The sequence below is a fragment of the Vigna angularis genome, chromosome 11, assembly GCF_016808095.1.
Source record: "Vigna angularis cultivar LongXiaoDou No.4 chromosome 11, ASM1680809v1, whole genome shotgun sequence".
In the NCBI taxonomy this organism is placed as follows: domain Eukaryota; kingdom Viridiplantae; phylum Streptophyta; class Magnoliopsida; order Fabales; family Fabaceae; genus Vigna; species Vigna angularis.
The window spans coordinates 22,996,453-23,014,901 of NC_068980.1; the positions used below are offsets into that span (position 1 = coordinate 22,996,453).

Genomic DNA, 18,449 nt, shown 5'->3' on the forward strand with positions numbered 1-18,449 from the left:
CTTCAACTTGAACCAACTTTCTTCCTATTCATATCACACATCAAGTGCTAAAGTGTTGGCAAGCCTTAAAAAGTATATATCCACATTACTATCCAAAAGTTTTAAAAATTCATTTAAAGCTTATGGAATACGCACCTCTATAATTTGATCGAGCTCCATGTTTAAAACTTGATTTAACTAGGACTCACTGACTCCATCCCTAAATAGAGAAAAAATATAGAAAGTACTAAAAAGAATAAAATCTAATCCAACAAAAGAACAATAGAAATAACAAAATCATAATTGCTTTGACTCAAAGCCTAAAAGAGTATAAAAACATCAGCTTCATCGATAAATATTTGCATCATAGCAATTGGTCAAAATAAATTACAAAGAAACTAACATCTGTCAACACTCTCATCCTCTCTGGCGGCTTCTGCCTAGACTTTTCCATCAATGATGATCTTTGGAGTGTGGTTAGAGCTTTAGTATATTGTTGAAGGGATACCAAAGAGCAAAGCTAAGCAAAAAATAAGTAAACAATCTTAATCAGTGATGTTAGATTTCAATTTCATATTGTCTACTAAACAAAAACAAATCAACACATTATACCTCAAGGGGAATATATGTTGGTCAGTTCGACTTTCCAACATTAATACATGGTAGATCACCTGAGTAGCGGAGATCTATGTTTTGACGATTAACAAAATAATCATACACGGTCACCTCCTCAGTATCATCACAGTCCACCCTTTCTCTTTAATGTAACCTAAAATATCCACACCACTAAAATCCTAACTTGCAAGATACAATATAACTCTACCAAAAGTAATAACATAAATGTAGAAAATTAATGAACAATGACAAAAAAGGATAATGAAATACAGTTGGTCTTTGCACGGGAGGTCACTAAGCCCAGTAATTTTATACTCTTGATTGGATGGACTTGCTTTAATCCTCAAATTTTTCAGTGTTCTCTTGGCCTGTCCAAAATAATTAAATAAAAATGCTATTACTGAAAATAAAAACTAATGAAACAACACAATGTAGATTTGTCAAAGAATTTTCTTACCTTTACATAACTAGAGAAAACAAATATTTTACATTCTGATTGGAAATGAGGAAGTCCACGACATGCCCAGGGGTAACTATCATTATGGTGTAGACATTTGGAATTTGTTTTGAATAAGTTAAACCCAATTATGAAGATTGAATTCCCTGTAAAAGAAATCACCAGAAGGAAGCAAGTCCAACCAACAGATGATACCTATGTTAAGTGACCAATCACCAGAAGGAAGCAAGAATTTGGTATAAATCACACATTATTTAGTAGCATGCTGCCTCAGAATGATATTAAGAACTCTTATTACTTCCTGATAATTATTAGAATCCTGTCCACATAGAGCATTGACAATGGCTTGCAATGGAATCTTTGAAGAAAAATTAATCTCAACTTTAAAAGTTTTCGATTTATTTGGGCGCCTCATTCTCTTCTTATTGTTCTAACTGATTTCTCCATGTCCATCAGGGATGACATTTCTATTATTTCTACCCATACATGTTCATAGAATTTTACAGAAAAAGTTATACAGCAAAAACATTTGCATATAAGCTAGTATTCAAAATGAAAAAACAAAACATGTGAACATGCCAATAGAGAAAAGATCTTCGAGAACAATAGTAAACTCAAGACGATTATGGGCAAGAGAGCCAAGGTAAAAAGAGTTTTCTCGCCATCATAAGCAAAATCCTTCCTGTTTAGTTCAAAATTATATGTCTCCTGAACCGTGTTAAGGACCTTTCTCCCTACACCCTTACCCTCTACAAGGCGTCCATCTTCATATGAAAGAGATACCTGGTCAAACATAGAGACTAAATACACCATCCATAGACAGAAAATTAATAATACAGAAGAAGCAAAAGGGCATACACTATACTAAAAAAAGTGACCATTAGTGTTTCCAACATTCACTCTGAAGTGATTAGTGAGAAGTGGCAACTTCATCCCTTTAGAAGCAAGGCCATGCCTGGCTATTGGAAGCCTCACAACATTCTGGTGAGGGAAGAATCGAAGGAAGAAAGGGAGGGAGCTCAACAGATGGAAAAATCAAAGGAAGAAAGGGAGGAAGCTCACATTGGTGCTGGTGAGGTCACAAGCAACAACAATCGTCGATGATGTGCTTTCGAAGTAAGAATTGGGTAGTGGCGGTTTCAACTGTTTTTTGGAGGTGAAGAAAGACCTTGGCTCAAATTTTATACTATTTGATAAAATTTCAAAATTGTTTGTGAAAATGCCTCAAAGAACTTCAGATTTTTATTTTTGGTTTTGAAGCCCTTTAATATGGATTGTACATGTTCTAATTGTTTTTTAATCACTGATATAGCTTCTTATTCGGTTTGTTTTCCATTTAAATCATAGAACCTAGCTTTTGCTACAATCCAAATCAATTAGAATGCACAATTTTGAAAAATAGATTTGAACTTTCAACTTTGCACCAGAAAAGTGACCTGAAATGAGTGGTTTGGTAATCAAAATTGTATGGAAGTAGCTTAAGTTTGAAATTGCAGTTTGGAACAACTTTGTGTTGTGATTTTAGATGTGTCTAAACTCTAAAATGAGTCAAAAACATCTTGCAGTACAAATTCACTACTTCACTTCCAATTTTGACTAAAAATATGATGGTTTAAGAAACAATTCTGCATATAGGCTCATATATGACTAAATGAACAGTGCTAGCAAGTTTTAAACATCATTTTGAACTTGTTCAACCTTTTAAACAGCACAAATCGAAATCACACCTTGGTATGGCCAATTATGCAATAAAACAATTCATCACACTACCAAAATTAGTTAGAATGCATAATTTTGAAAAATAGATTTGAACTTTCAACTTTCTACCAGAAAAGTGACCTGAAATGAGTGGTTTGGTAATCAAAATTTTATGGAAGTAGCTTAAGTTCGAAATTGCAGTTTGGAACAACTTTGTGTTGTGATTTTAGATGTGTCTAAACTCTAAAATGAGTCTAAAACATCTTGCAGTACATATTCACTACTTCACTTACAATTTTTGACTAAAAATGTAATGGTTTAAGAAGCAATTCTGCATATAGGCTCATATATGACCAAATGAACAGTGCTAGCAAGTTTTAAACATCATTTTGAACTTGTTCAACCTTTAAACATCACAAAAACTGCACAAACCGAAATCACACCTTGGTATGGCCAATTATGCAGTAAAACACTTCATCACACTACCAAAATCAGTTAGAATGCACAATTTTGAAAAATAGATTTGAACTTTCAACTTTGCACCAGAAAAGTGACCTAAAATGAGTGGTTTGGTAATCAAAATTTTATGGAAATAGCTTAAGTTCGAAATTACAGTTTGGAACAACTTCGTGTTGTGATTTTAGATGTGTCTTAACTCTAAAATGAGTCAAAAACATCTTGCAGTAAAAATTCACTACTTCACTTCCAATTTTGACTATAAATGTGATGGTTTAAGAAGCAATTCTGCATATAGGCTCATATATGACGAAATGAACAGTGCTAGCAAGTTTTAAACATAATTTTGAACTTGTTCAACCTTTTAAACAACACAAAAACTGCACAAACCGAAATCACACCTTGGTATGGCCAATTATGCAGTAAAACACTTCATCACACTACCAAAAATAGTTAGAATGCACAATTTTGAAAAACATATTTGAATTTTCAATTTCACACCAGAAAATTGACCTGAATGAGTGACCTGAAATGAAACATATTTGTCAAAGAATTTGCTTACCTTTACCCAGTCCAGAGAAAACGCATCTTTTACATTTTGATTGGAAATAAGGAAGTCCACCACAGGCCTTGAGGTAACTATCATTCTGGTTGAGACATTTGGAATTTGTTTTCAATAAGTTAAACCCAATTATAAGAAATCACCACAAGGAAGCAAGTCCAACCAACAAATGATACCTATGTTAAGAGTGGCAAGCCACTCTAGGTGGTTCTAAAACTAGAATGAAATCCCTGACAACCAAGAACACCTCTTCTTACATCATCATAATTCTTCGAATCATTATGGAAGAATGACTGGCGCACAAGCAAACAGCCTCTGCAGATAAAAATTATTGTTATTTAATAATAACAGGCACACACAAAAAAAAATGAACCAAACTATTATCAAAATTCAATAATGATATTTATTCATGGAATAATAAGAATTTGGTATAAATCACACAGTATTTAGCAGCATGCTACCTCAAAATGATATCAAGAACTCTTATTGCTTCTTGTTAATTATCATAATCATGTCCACGGAGAGCATTGACAATGACTTGTAGTGGAATCTTTGAAGAAAAAATAATCTCAACTTTAAAATTTTTCGCTCTATTTAGGCGCCTCATTCTCTTCTTGTCGTTCTAACTGATTTCTCCATGTCCATCAGGGATGACATTTCTATTATTTCTATCCATACATGTTCACAAAATTTTACAGAAAAAGTTACATAGCAAAGACATTCACACATAAGCCAGTATTCAAAATGAAAAAACAAAACATGTGAACCTGCGAGCAGAGACAACATCCTAAAGAACAAGAGTAAACTCAAGACGATTACAGGCAAAAGAGCCAAGGTAAAAAGAGTTTTCTTGCCATCATATGCAAAATCCTTCCCGTTTAGTTCAAAATTATATGTCTCTTGAACCTTGTCGAGGACCTTTTTCCCCACACCCTTACCCTGTACAAGGCGTCCATCTTTATACGAAAGAGATACCTACTCAAATATAGAGACTGAATACACCATCCAAATAGACAAAAAATTAATAATACAAAAGAAACAAAAGGACATACATTATACTGAAAAAAGTGACCATTAGTGTTTCCAACATTCACTCTGAAGTGATTAGTGAGAAGTCTCAACTTTATGCCTTTAGAAGCAAGGCCACACCTGGTTATTGGAAGCCTCAAGACCTTTTTGTGAGGGAAGATCCGAAAGAAGAAAGGGAGGGAGCTCACAATGGTGTTGGTGAGGTCACAAGTAACGAAAATCGTTGTTGATGTGCTTTCGAAGGGAGATCTAGGCAGTGGCGGCTTCAACCGTTTGATGGAGGTGAAGAAAGACCTTGGTTCTCTGTTTCACGAGCGAAGAAGAAGGAGAGGGGAGTGGACTTGGCCGCACAAGTGACATGGCCGGACATCATACTCGTGAGTAGTTATTCTTATTGGAGGAGATGTGATGACTGAGGGTCGTGAACGGGTGGAAGATGAAGTGTGGGATCTCTTTTAAGAGGAGGAAGAAATGATTTAGGTTAAATAAAAAATAGGCTTAAATGCTTACTTCGTCCACATGTTAAGAGGTGAATTTCTGTTTAGTATCCAATTTTAAAAATGCATCTATTAACTCCGCGCTGACATGGCTGCATTTTTTTTTCTCTCTCCTATGCTTTTCCTGCCATCTTTTTCTCTCTCTTCTTGTCTATCTTTTTTTCTCTCTTTTTCTCACATCCATATCTTTACCGCCGCTGCTGCCTTTTCTTCTCTCACTTCTTCTCCTTCCGGTGCTTTATTTCAGAAACCCCAAACACAGCCTCTCGTACCAACCATTGCTCGCTAAGGGTTTTCCTTTTGGTTAAGATTGAAACCAAAACCAAAAGCTTCTTCACTATCAATAATCCTAACCACCACTCTCATTCTTCTCGTATTCTTCTTCTTCTCGATAAACCCTCCTTCTCCCAGTGTCACAGTGTCACAGTGAAATTCTCTTTCTTTCTTTCTCTTTGGTTTGATATCACAAGATCGTTGGTTACTTGGAGTCCAAACTTGTAACGTCTTTCGCCGAAATATTCCTCCTGGAAATGGGGTTTCTCAATAGCCACTGAGGATTAACAAAGATGGGTGATGAATAAGAATTTGCCGGAGCTTCGGCTCTACGGCGAGCGGTGGAGCTCATCCTTGCCGTGTTTTCTCTGTCGCACTCGATTCGTGTCTTCGCGGGAAAATAGCAGCTCATTTGTAACAAGTTGGAGGAGCTTCATGGAGGTTTAGTTGTCGCCGAGAACTGTGACTCCGGGGAGATCCCGTCGCTTTCAAGGCTGGTGGCGGCCACCACGATGGAATGCCACGATCTGTGTCGGTGCTGTGTAGATGTTTCCTACAGCGGGAAACTTCTAATGCAGAGCGATTTGGACATGGCGTTCGCGAAGCTCGATGCGCACGCGAGGAAGCTCTCTGAGATATACAAAAAGGGGATTTTAACAAATGGTTTCGCGCTGGTTGAAGATTGGGGATTTTAACAAATGAAACGACAGTTCCGAAGCCTCCTAGAAGTTGTGCTGGAGGATGAAAAGTATGTGAAGGTGGTTGTTGACGTGGTTCATTTGTTGGTGGGGTTTTTGGGTTCTAATGAGGCGAAAATTCAGGAGGAGAGTGTTAAGGTGGTTTCTGTGGTTGCTGGTTTTGATTCTTACAAAGGGGTTTTTATTGGGGCGGGGGTGATTGCTCCTTTGGTTAAGGTTCTGGATAGTGGAAGTGATTCAGAGAAGGTTGCAACAGCGAGGTGTTTGGTGAAGTTGACTAAAAATTCAGACAATGCTTGGTGTGTTTCGGCTCATGGGGGGGTCAGTGTGTTATTTAAGAACCTTGACTAACTAGTCAAGTTCAAGCCCTACTGGTTTATTATTTATAAAATTTGTTGGGTATGTCATCTGATATTTCTAAGAACCTTGACTAACTATAGATCAATAAAGTGCCTCAAACAATGACGACATAATTACTTGAAGGAACAACATGAAATTGGTTGTTGATATAAGGCTCGAGAGTCATTGGCATTGACATACTCGAGCGTTGGAATTTTCGTACAACCTTGAAAGCTTCATTCCAACTTCAAAGAAATAACAATAACTTCAATCCTATACATTAATTCATGACACTTTCTCTTTAAACTGTCACAGAAGGCTTCAAGGCATATGCTACAGGCATCATCACAAACGTCCTGAATTCCACCCTCCACAAAAGCAGCGGCGGAAGTCAAATGCGCCTCAGACTTATTACTGTCATCACTGATATTATTCCCTTCCATCCCAGCACCATACAAAACAATAGCCCGCTAAAATCAACACAAACATACAACAACAAGAACTATGGACATAAAATTCCAATCGAATTGACAACCCACGCCGCCATGCTACAAGATTCAGAACTGTAGGAGCAAGAGGTTGGCGCTGATCAGATTCAAAAACATCCATTCAACAAGTCAGAGCTGGGCATTGCAGGAAGAACAGTAGAGGAAAGAGAAAAAAAAGTCAAATTTTATAGCCACGTCAGCGCGGAGTTAACTCTGTTTAAACCAATATAATGGAGGGGACTTCATTTATACAATTTTTACAACTTTGGGACTCAATAGATGCATTTTTAAAACTGAATACTAAATAGAAATTCACCTTTTAACATGGGGACGAAGTAAACATTTAAGCCTAAAAAATATGATGCCATGCAAAAATGAGAGGAAAAACGAAATATTTTCACATATAGACGGTTTTGTTTTTCAAGGAAATTTCTTTAATAAAAAAATATTTTTAATTTATTTGTGGTTTTAATGAAACCGCTAGGTTTTAATAAAACTGTAAGAAAATTATAAAGGTTTTAAAACCGTCGAAAATAAACTCCTACTAAAATACATTATTAGTGTTTTATTCATTGATAATTAGTAACTTTCTTATTATATTTCTTACTATTTTTTTTATTGTGATTATTATTCTTAAATGTCATTACATATTTGAATACAAAGTGTTTTAGTAAACTCATACTAAATGTAATTTCTTTAGTCAATAGTGGAAATGTTGTTACCATAATTCATCTTAAGAAAAAATTATTTTTCCGCATGGCACTTCATTCTACAACACTCCTCAACTAGATAACAATAAACACCGTACGCATACAAATCCAACTCATAACAAAAGAATACAGGTATAGTACACATGACTCATCATCTAGTACTACCAAAGAATCACCAAACATATATTTTGACAAGTTATGAAGATATTCCTAGAACTCAAATATCGAAAAAATGAAAAAACTTTAGTGATGGAAAGAGATAGTAATTGATCAAAGGTGGTAGGCCAATCCCCATGGGACCTATACGGTGGCATGGGGAATAGGTTAGCTCGAGAGAACAAAAAAAAAGTAAACAGTATAAAAATGTAACGACAAGAGTGAGTCCCAAAGCAAGTGGAATAAAGCAAATAGACAACCCAACATTCGAGTTTGTATTATATAATAATGTCATTTCTCTGCCGTTGAACAGATAATCTGTCGCTTTTGTCTCTTCCCCATTACTTCTTCCTCTCTCACATACACAAACACAAGCACACTGTCTTTTTAACTCCCAAACCACATTCACATTGATACCTCTTCTTTTTCCTCCTTCTGTTTGAATATTTCTCTCAGCATCTTCTCCTTCATTCACTTCCATTCCTTCTTCCTAATAATCATTACTCTCGAGACTCTTACATGCCCCAAATGGGTTCTAGAGCCCGTTGGCGACAGAGTTGGGCTCCACAGCCTTTGACACCCTTAATCGAAGGTCCTGGTCCTGAAATGCAAGAGGAGGGCACCAAGAAAGAGAGTTCATGGGAAGTCATTAGGGAATGGTTCAGAACTCAGAAGATATCTCCAGCTGGAAGCTTCTCACAATCATTCTATGGAACCATTCATGCCAAGACCCAAGATTTAAGGCTTTTGCTTGGTGTCTTGGGATGCCCTTTGGCCCCTATTCCCTCAGCTCATGATCCCACCCTTAGCATTCACATCAAAGACACTCCATTTGTATGCCCTCCCTCTCTCTCTCTACACTTCAATATGTTACCTTTGTTGTTTGGACAGAATTTAATGTAGTTTCTTTGGTGCTTTTAATGTTTTTGTCCTATCATGATTAACGTTCACTCATTTATCATGATCTTTTAATAAGTAAACTATCAGAAAGTAACCTAAGAAACACCCAACACAAGCTACTGTATCTAAGTTTTGTCCTTTTTTTTCTTTGGTACACAAGTAAAGGTTTTAACTTGAATGTTTTGGTAGCTGCATTGTGGCTAATTTTGCAACCACATCAACTACTTGTATATATCAATATTCCTTTTTCTACACATGATTAAGAGTTTAGTGTTTAGTACTATTGATTTCAGTCCATGATGCATTTTCCATTAATGTGACATCACACAGGAAACTTCAACTGCCAAGTACATTATCCAACAGTATTTGGCTGCAACTGGGTGCCTCAAGCAGCAAAAGGACACCAAGAACATGTATGCCACTGGGATGGTGAAGATGATATGTTGTGAGACAGAGATTTCATCTGGGAAGAATGTTAAGTGCTTGGGAACAAGAAGCAGTGAAAATGGTTGCTTCGTACTTTGGCAGATGTTACCTGGTATGTGGTCACTTGAATTGGTGGTTGGTGATCACAAGGTGGTTGCAGGAAGCAATGGCAAAACTGTGTGGCGGCACACACCATGGCTAGGCACACATGCAGCTAAAGGACCCCAAAGACCCTTGCGCCGAATCATTCAGGTATAACAAAGAATCAAAATCATTAATTATAAGGACTAAAGAAAATGCATAGCACAATATTATAAATTTTTTAGTTTTTCTGTTGATTTGGTGGGTGGCTCATTAACTTGATTTGGTAGAGTGAACATTGAGATTGAATCCTAATTTGCTAAATATGTTAGAACTTGTCTTAGTACAGAGAGAAAGAGAGATTTGAAAAGAAAAAGTGATTTTGTTCACTGTTTTCTTCGGCATGATGCCAAACAAAAATTGAGCAAGTTGTGTTGATCTTATTGGTGATTTGTTTGGTGGGTAGACTTTATTTGTTGGAATTGGGAGATGGGGGGAACATAGGCTAGGAATAAAAGCATGTTGTGTAGCAAACAAATATAAAGATTGAAAAACAAAATTGAAATCCCAATGAATGAAGTGTATATATCGAGCTGACAATGATGGAGAAACTGTCCCATGCTTTACCCTACAATGTGGACTGGTTTTCTTCAAGAATTAGTATACTTCTATGCCACGTGACTGTCAATCTGACGTCATCTATGATTATTTTTATGGCTCATGAGTCATGATCTTGGGATTGCCACTTATTGCAGGTGCTAAGGCTACCTTGGATTATCCTTTTGCTTTAACTTTTCCTTTTAATTCTGCACTTTATTCAACAGTGCTTCCTCCACTGCATTATTGCCCCTGCTTTCATGCCTAAATATTCCCTTTTTCATTTTGTACTTCTCTCACTCTTCACCTATTGTTTGTCATTGCATAGGATAACGCATCACATCCCTTTCCTTCCTTTATCAACACCAAGTTTTTCTTCTTTCAAAAACATCGTAAAATCACAAAATAAATTCAATTTTTCATTTTTCGGACTGTTATAGATCTTGTCTTGTAGTATCCCTAAACGAAAATTCCTTCCTTATACTACATTCGTCATGGATGGTAAAGAAATCATAGGTCCATATCTATCTTAGAATTTTAAGTGATGTCAATACAACTTATACATTAAAGATGGTTAATCATAAACATTCAAATAAAATAAGTAAATTTGTACTCTTTTTTAATGTATTGAACTAATATTTTAAAAATAAGTAGAGTTTTCGTTTTTAAGAAACTAAATGAATTGTATTTACTCTACAAATAAATATCAATTTGAAAATTATTTCTTATGATTAACTAAGGTTACCCAATAATAATATCATGTAGCAATTGCAATTTTCTAAATACAATACTTTGGTGTACATTGCAGGGTTTGGATCCGAAGACCACAGCGAGTTTATTCACGAACGCGCAATGCTTGGGCGAGAACCGAATCGGGACCGTCGATTGCTTTGTTCTGAAGGTTTCCGCGGATCGTGCGGCGGTAGTTGAACGGAGCGAGGGTCCCGCAGAAGTGATAAGGCACATTCTCTATGGTTACTTTTGTCAAAAGAGTGGGCTCCTCATATACCTCGAAGACTCTCACCTCACGCGGGTCCCAACGCAGGACAATGATACAGTGTTCTGGGAGACCACCACAGGCAGCAGCATCGGCGACTACAGAGACGTTGATGGCGTCCTCATCGCCCATCAAGGGCGCTCCATCGCGACCGTATTCCGGTTCGGCGAGCTCTCAATGCAGCACAGCCGAACCCGGATGGAAGAGATTTGGACCATTGATGATGTGATGTTCAACGTGCCTGGACTCTCCATGGACCATTTCATTCCTCCGTCAGATATCTTTAACAACATAAGTTCTCCATAATAACCTAACTTTATTAGAGGGGTTTGGTTTACTTTTTTTTTTTAATTATGGTTTTCTCATTTTAAGAATTTAAAATAATTTTGATTTTGGTCTCCCAAATTCAAAAAGAAGTTTTAATCCCTCAAAATATAAAAAAAATGATTTTAGTCCTTAAATAATAAGTTTAAAAAGTTAAAATGAGTTTTTTTTATGATTTATTGGTTAGGGTACATGGTTTCAACTTGGGGTTCAAGGGTTAAAAACTATTTTTAATTACTTAAATTTAATGCTTAATGGCTAAAATTATGTTTTTTTTTTCTAAATTTTAGGGACTAATTTTTCTTTTTAATTTGGGAGACAAAATCAGAATTATCTCAAATTTTAAAATTAAAAATCATAATTAAACCTTTTTTTTTCTTCTTTTTCTTGAGCAATGTGAATTGTAGTATTACTTAATTTTGGGGGTGGTATAATGAAAAGAATTGGTGGGAGAAGGTGTAATTTTACTTTTGGCTTTGTTGATGTTTGGTAATGTAAGGTTTTAGTGGGCACTAGTTAGCATGTGTCAAGTCATTAAGCTGAAATGACAAATTGAAGGTGGGGTGGAATAAGTTGGTATAAGATAATGATGGCACATAATTATGTACTTCATTTGGAGAAAATTGTGGGATATTGAACAATTATGCCATTTAACAAAGTTTTTATGTTTAAGTATGCCTTTATAGTACTTTCCCATCATATACTATTCAGTACATTTCATAATATTTGAATCCAAAAGTGAATGCCAAACACTGAATCAAGAAGGTTTAACTCAGTTTGTTAAACAGTATATGAGTTATTAGAGATTTTGTATACTTAATTTTAACAATTTTCTATGAATGAAAAACAAAAACTTTCTACCACGCTTTTTTTTTCCACCATTTTTGTTCTTCTAAGTTCAATTTTATTTTATAATAAATTTCCTTTATCTTGATTTATCTAACATTTACAAATTGAATATGACATCAATTATAGTTTAATTATTTTTAACAATATGATAACGTTGTAATTGAAGTGATTAAAGTAATACTATTAATATAGATAAGATAATTCAAAATTATTTCCCAACGAATAAAAATTGACTTTTAACAAATTTATTCTTAAAATATATCTACTCTAAAATGGTTAATCAAATAAAATAGTAACAGTACAAGAAAATAAAGATAAATAAAAAATTAAATAACAAAACAATAACAGAAAGAAAAAAAATTCAAAGAGATAAAAATGATTAAAACAATAATAAAGAAAATATGATGACTTCATTACCTTTTCAAAATAGGTTTCATTATTAGTTTTCTGAAGATTTTTGTCTAAAATTTTAAACTAATTAATGTAATTTGTTACTGTTTTCACTTCTTTTAACCAAAGTAACTTTTTAATCAAAAAGAATAACTTTTTAATTAATAAAAAAAATAACTAAAGTAACTTTCATTTGAAGTAAAAACCTAATTACCAAAGTAACTTTTTAATTTATTTTAATTACAGTTTTCACCTTTAATCAAAGTAACTTATCAATTATTGGCAAAAACTCATTCAATAAAATTAAAGTTTCTAACTTTAAGTCAAGGTAACTTCTCAACTAAAAGGAAAACCTTCTAGTGATATGATTACTATGTTATGTAGATTTAACATTGTGTTAACTTGCTACAATGTAAAAGTCATTATTTTTACTTGATTAAGAGACATAATGCATAGATAAAAATAAATTAGAACAATAATAAAAATAACAAATAAATTTATTCCATCTAACCTTATAATTGTTAAAGACAAAATCGTCTATGTACCCAAAAACTCTTATGTTTTGAAATTTTATCAAATAACATTAAAATAGGATAATAATCAAAAAACAACTTAGGGTGAGAACACAAGACTTAGAGCCTAAACCCCAAATATACACAACCTAGAACCAGAATCCCAATCATAAAAAAACATAGGAAAAAACATAAGTTCTAGGAAATAGAAAAACATCTAGGCTAAAACATCGAGATGCATACCTAAACGATGTTCTGCCTAAAAGCGTCCAAGAGAGATTGAGTTAAACGTCCAATGCTTATAATACCTTGAATAAGTATTCAGCGTCTCTCAAAAACAAAATAGGTTGAGATAATGTCTCTGACAAAACATATTAAAAGACTTAAGGATGAAAATGTGTAGAAAGCTTAAGCAAGCTAAACATTATCTGTTTAAAAAAGACAAAAGCTAAAGAAAATTTTACTTAACTAAATGTTGTCATGAGCTTAACAAATACCTCATCTTATGATGAAGTATATAACTATGCTTGGTATCCTTAGAGAAAAGAGCTTAATCAAAAAATGTTACCTAACGGTAGAAAATCAAAAAATACTTTGTTGTTTTGAACAAACATTAAATGACTTTAAATGCTTAACGTTCAAAAACAACAAAAGTGATAAGAAAAGACGTATCTGTTGCATGCACAATTTACTCTATTTTTGCAGATAAGCTATTTACAGAATGTTAGAGACATTAGAGACAAAGAAGATATTCAAAGAATGTTCCTCACTTGAACCAAAGTCTAAAAAGATCGTACAACCTACTTCAAGCAAAGGACTGAAAAAGCATACTTGCTCTGACAAAATTGACATACGCAATGGCTGCTACGAAAAGAAGAAAGAGAAAGCACAAGTATTAAGACTATAAATTACAAACTCAATCTAATGAATATATACCTATAAAGCCTATAAATAGAAGATCTCTCAAGAAGAAAATAAAGAGGATAACTTAAGAGCATAAGAAAAGAAAAGTTTATAACGACATATTCATCCTGAAAAGAAGAAGAGAAAGAGCTTAAGAAAAATAATACATATGAGTTAAAGAGAAGAGAAGAGAAAAAGATAAAGAGATACTCTCAAGCTTCATTGTCATATTGCTTATGATTGTAAGAGAAAAGATAGAAAATACCTACGAGTGTTTAAACTACTTTGTATTGTAATTAAATCCTCTCTGTGAGAGATATAGTCTGAACTAGTTGTAAGCAATCATTGATTGGAATTTTGAAGAGAATTAAAATACTTACAACTGAACTTTGTTTGAATTGAGGAATCTTAGCAAGGTTGTTGAGTACAAGGAGTGGTGCAAATACTCAAAGGAAATCCTAGCGGAGGTTGTTAATTAATACTCAAAGGAGTGGTGCTAATTAATACTCAAAGGAAATCTCGGCTAAAGTTATTGAGTACTATGAGTGGTGCTAATACGCAAAGGAAATCTCGATAGGGTTCTTGAGTACCAGGAGTGATGTTAATACTCATTTGTAATCGGATAAAGATTATAGTGAAAACCCTCTGTGGAAAAGACTTGATGTAGCTTAGTTGGAGCGAACCCGTATAAACTCTCTTGTGCAATTATTTTTTCTTTTACCTAAACAATCCTCTTGTAAAAACCTGCAGTCGTGCTTTATTTTCAAACACATGAATCTTTCAAGCTAAACGATTTATTTCATAATTAAAGAAAGTTCTTAACAAAAGTTGTAGTATATATATATTCTAAATAGCATATTAAAAGCAGTTATTGTAAAATTCTATTAAGTCGAGCCTACGATTATTTAAAAGAAGATTTTAAGAGTTCGATAATGTGCTATATTAGAAGTGTTGCGAAAAGTTTTTCATTAACACCATTGAATACCTCCCACCCTTCTAGTGTTTTTTGGGTACTTCACCAAAGCTTCACATAGCCTCTTCAAGTGTGATATAATCATTTCTTGTACTCAAAGAACTTACTAGGTCTCCATAGAACAATAGACGAGAGGCTAGCAAAATCATCATTGTATCTTCATCTACCTAACGTTTATATTTTGAAGTTCCATCAAAATAGAATTAAGCTCGACAAGGTGAATTTTGATTGACACAACATCCTTTAGCTTGAAGCGTTATATGTTCAACAATAACTTATTATAGACAAACTTCATCATGAAATGCTTCTCCATCCTTAACCAAACAATGTTAAAGTCTTCTCTTTCATAACCTGACATGTCTTTCTATGTAGAAGATATATATTCCGTAAAAGTGGTGTGCACATAGCTTAGCAAAACTCTTATCTTAATTTGCTAAAGATTGAAAATTTCTTCTTGATTAAGTTCTTGTTCTTGAAATTAAAACCTATTTACTTACAAAACTCATCATTAATGTAAATAAAGATAAGAAATACCAGCAAGAATATATCGTTGAGGTAAAAAGAAAAAGAAATACTAACTTTGTAACTAGTTTGTCGAGTACTAAATAAAAGATCCAAAAACAATAAAAGAATTGTCAAACTAATAAACAAATAAAAAATATTAGAGTTAAAAGTGAAATAAGTAATAAAAAATGAAATAAAGAACAAAATACAAATAACAAAATAAATAAAATATCTTATATATTAAACAAAATAATTGTTAAATTATTTATAAATAGTAAATTTTACATGCTTTTTACAATGAGTGGTGTAACACATCCATCTTTATATGAAGTCACAATACAGTTATACATGAACTGTAATTACAACAAAAAGGCAGTTAACTCAAATAAACTTATATGCAAAACTTTGTGTACAAGATGATATAACACTCCGAATCATGATACAACTTTTCTTTATTTATTTTTGTGAGTACTTTGTTTAGGGGCAAACGTTTATCAATGATTTTCTTTTAAGTGGAGATGTTCATATTGTGATCCTAGTTCTACACATAGCTTCTATCTCGGAGACAAAGTTACGAAAATTGATGTGAAAAAGATTTGAAAAATAGATTTGAATGTCTTGTCATCATACTTTTCCTATAGGTAATGTACTAAAGTCATATGGTTATTTTTGAATGACGAATCCTAAGTTAAAGTAGTTAAAATCCCACGTATAGAACAATAAGAAATAAAACTATTTTTATTATTTATTTATTATGATCAAAATTAATCTCTCAATTCGTACATCCTCCTACCACCTTCCTAAAAATCGCTCTTAATTTTTTTAAAATTAAAAAAATCTAAAGGTTATTACGAGAAATTAAATGATTACCTTTTATAATACAATGAATAATCAAGAAATCCCTCTAATTTTGATCTCATGAATCTTATTACTTTATGATAAAAAGTATTTCATCTATGATCTGCTCTCTGTAACGTTCAAAAAGTTCCTAGATCGAAATCAAAATTGAAAAAGTAAATCATTTGATCATTAAGAAGTTATTCACTCACTTTGATAAAGTATTTCTTTATATGATTTCTCATAAAAAGTCACTCACTTGCAAAACATCCCAAATCTAAAAAGAAGAATAAGAAGTGTTGCTTCTTATACATTTTACTTCAATTATTTTTCGCAGTCTGTTGAAACGAACACTTTATAAAGAAACAAACATGTTAAACAATTTAATGATAATCAATTACCCAGCATATATAGCAATCTGATAGTTGAAAATCTATTTTCTGAATTCAAGTTTTCCGAACATACACTACGCATACGGTATATAATATGTTATAGAGAAATTGATCGTAACATGTGAAGCAATCTTTATAATTTGGTGTATAGTAGATAATATACCTTTAAAAAAGTTAAAGTCAAGAATACAAGTAAAGTTGTTGAAATGAGGGAAAGCTGGGAATACATATATAGGGTTTAAATGTAAGTAATGTATTAGATCCAAACCATGTTCAAAAGCTTATAGAGTTACGTATATTATAAAGTATTTCATTAAAATCTTTTGAGCCAGTAACTTTTGCTTTGTCGGAAAAATTATGAATTATTGTAGATATCTCCAAAAGACGTAGACCCTTTAGGTAAAGAATGGATTAAAGTTTGGAACCAAATGAACCATGTTACTTTGAATATCGGGACTTCTCTTCTTGCACGGTTGTAAATCAAAATATGAGTCTAAGTTTCACGTTGTATAAAAATAAGAAAATAGAGCATTATATAAAGATTAGAGATTCATTAATTCATTGTCTTAAAGTTTTAAATAAATATTGATGTCAATCCCTTATATAGTTGGTGTGATAGCGTGCTTTAATCAGCCGCTCGATTTCTTGATTTTGCTTTGCTTTATTCAGTTTCATTTTCTTCTTCATTTTATATTTTTCATCTTCTAGATATAATTTAAGTTTGAAATGTATACTTAAATTTCAAAATTCAAAAAATACTAAATTTTAAATTTCATTTAAAAGATTGTAAAATTTCGAAACTTAAATTTTAAACTATAATTAAGAAATTTACTAAATTTTGATGAAAAACCTCATCAAATTTTAAAATTTACTGAACATTTCTTTCAAAACTCAGAATAAAATATTTACTTTTACCAAATTTTAAATTTTAGTGAACATCTCTTTATTTGAATTAACAAAAAAAAAATATTTTATTTGGATAAATTCTAATATAATAAAAATTTAAATAAAATTGATTAAATATTTTAATATTTTACCATATAATTTATTAAAACAAAATAAGTAGAACACATTTCAAAACGATAAAAACAATAGAATTAAAAAAACAAATTTAAACATATATTTCCATATGAAATCCGATTAACATATATGAAATCCGGTTATTCAAATTTTTATTAATAAAATTTCAAAATCCGTTAACATCGTTTAATTTTTTTTAAATTAAAATTTATAAATATTTTAATTATATAATTTTATTTTAAATATTTATTTGAATTAAAATAAAAATAAAAATTATTTTGTTTGGATCCAATTTAATTTAATAAAAATTTTAATAATTTATTAAATATTTTAATTAGTTTAATTTAATATTGTAATATAATTTAATATATTTTAATATTGTAACATATAATTTATTAAAGAAAAAATAAAACACATTAAAAATATAAAAAAAAAAGGAATTTTAAAAAACTAATAAAACAAATTTTCACATGTATTTCCATCTGAAATCCAGTTATTCAATTTTTTATTCTTAAAACTTCATAATCCGGTTAAATTTTTTTAATTTTTTTTTAAAATTCAAATTTAATAAATATATTAATTATATAATTTCCTTTTAAATATTTATTTGAATTATAATAAAAATAAAAATTTATTTTATTTGAATCAATTTTAATTTAAATAAAATTTATTAAATATTTAATTATTTTAATTTAATATTTAATATTTAACATATAATTTATTAAAAAAACAAGTAAAACACATCTCAAAAAATTAAAAAAACAAAGAAAAAATAATCAAAATAAAA

The 18,449-nt window shown here is 32.1% G+C and overlaps 1 protein-coding gene and 1 pseudogene across 1 annotated transcript; one reads left to right on the forward strand and one right to left on the reverse strand.

Annotated features, from left to right (window-relative positions):
• Nucleotides 1-242: 242 nt before the first annotated feature.
• LOC108332618 (protein argonaute 4-like) lies at nucleotides 243-5,978 on the reverse strand (annotated as a pseudogene).
• A 2,287-nt stretch (nucleotides 5,979-8,265) lies between these two features.
• On the forward strand, nucleotides 8,266-11,957 carry LOC108333228 (uncharacterized). The gene is made up of 3 exons (XM_017568616.2): nucleotides 8,266-8,791; nucleotides 9,188-9,535; nucleotides 10,770-11,957. Exons 1-3 carry the CDS (start codon nucleotides 8,477-8,479, stop codon nucleotides 11,262-11,264), a joined length of 1,158 nt encoding a protein of 385 aa, XP_017424105.1. The 5' UTR covers nucleotides 8,266-8,476; the 3' UTR covers nucleotides 11,265-11,957.
• The last annotated feature ends 6,492 nt before the right edge of the window (nucleotides 11,958-18,449 follow it).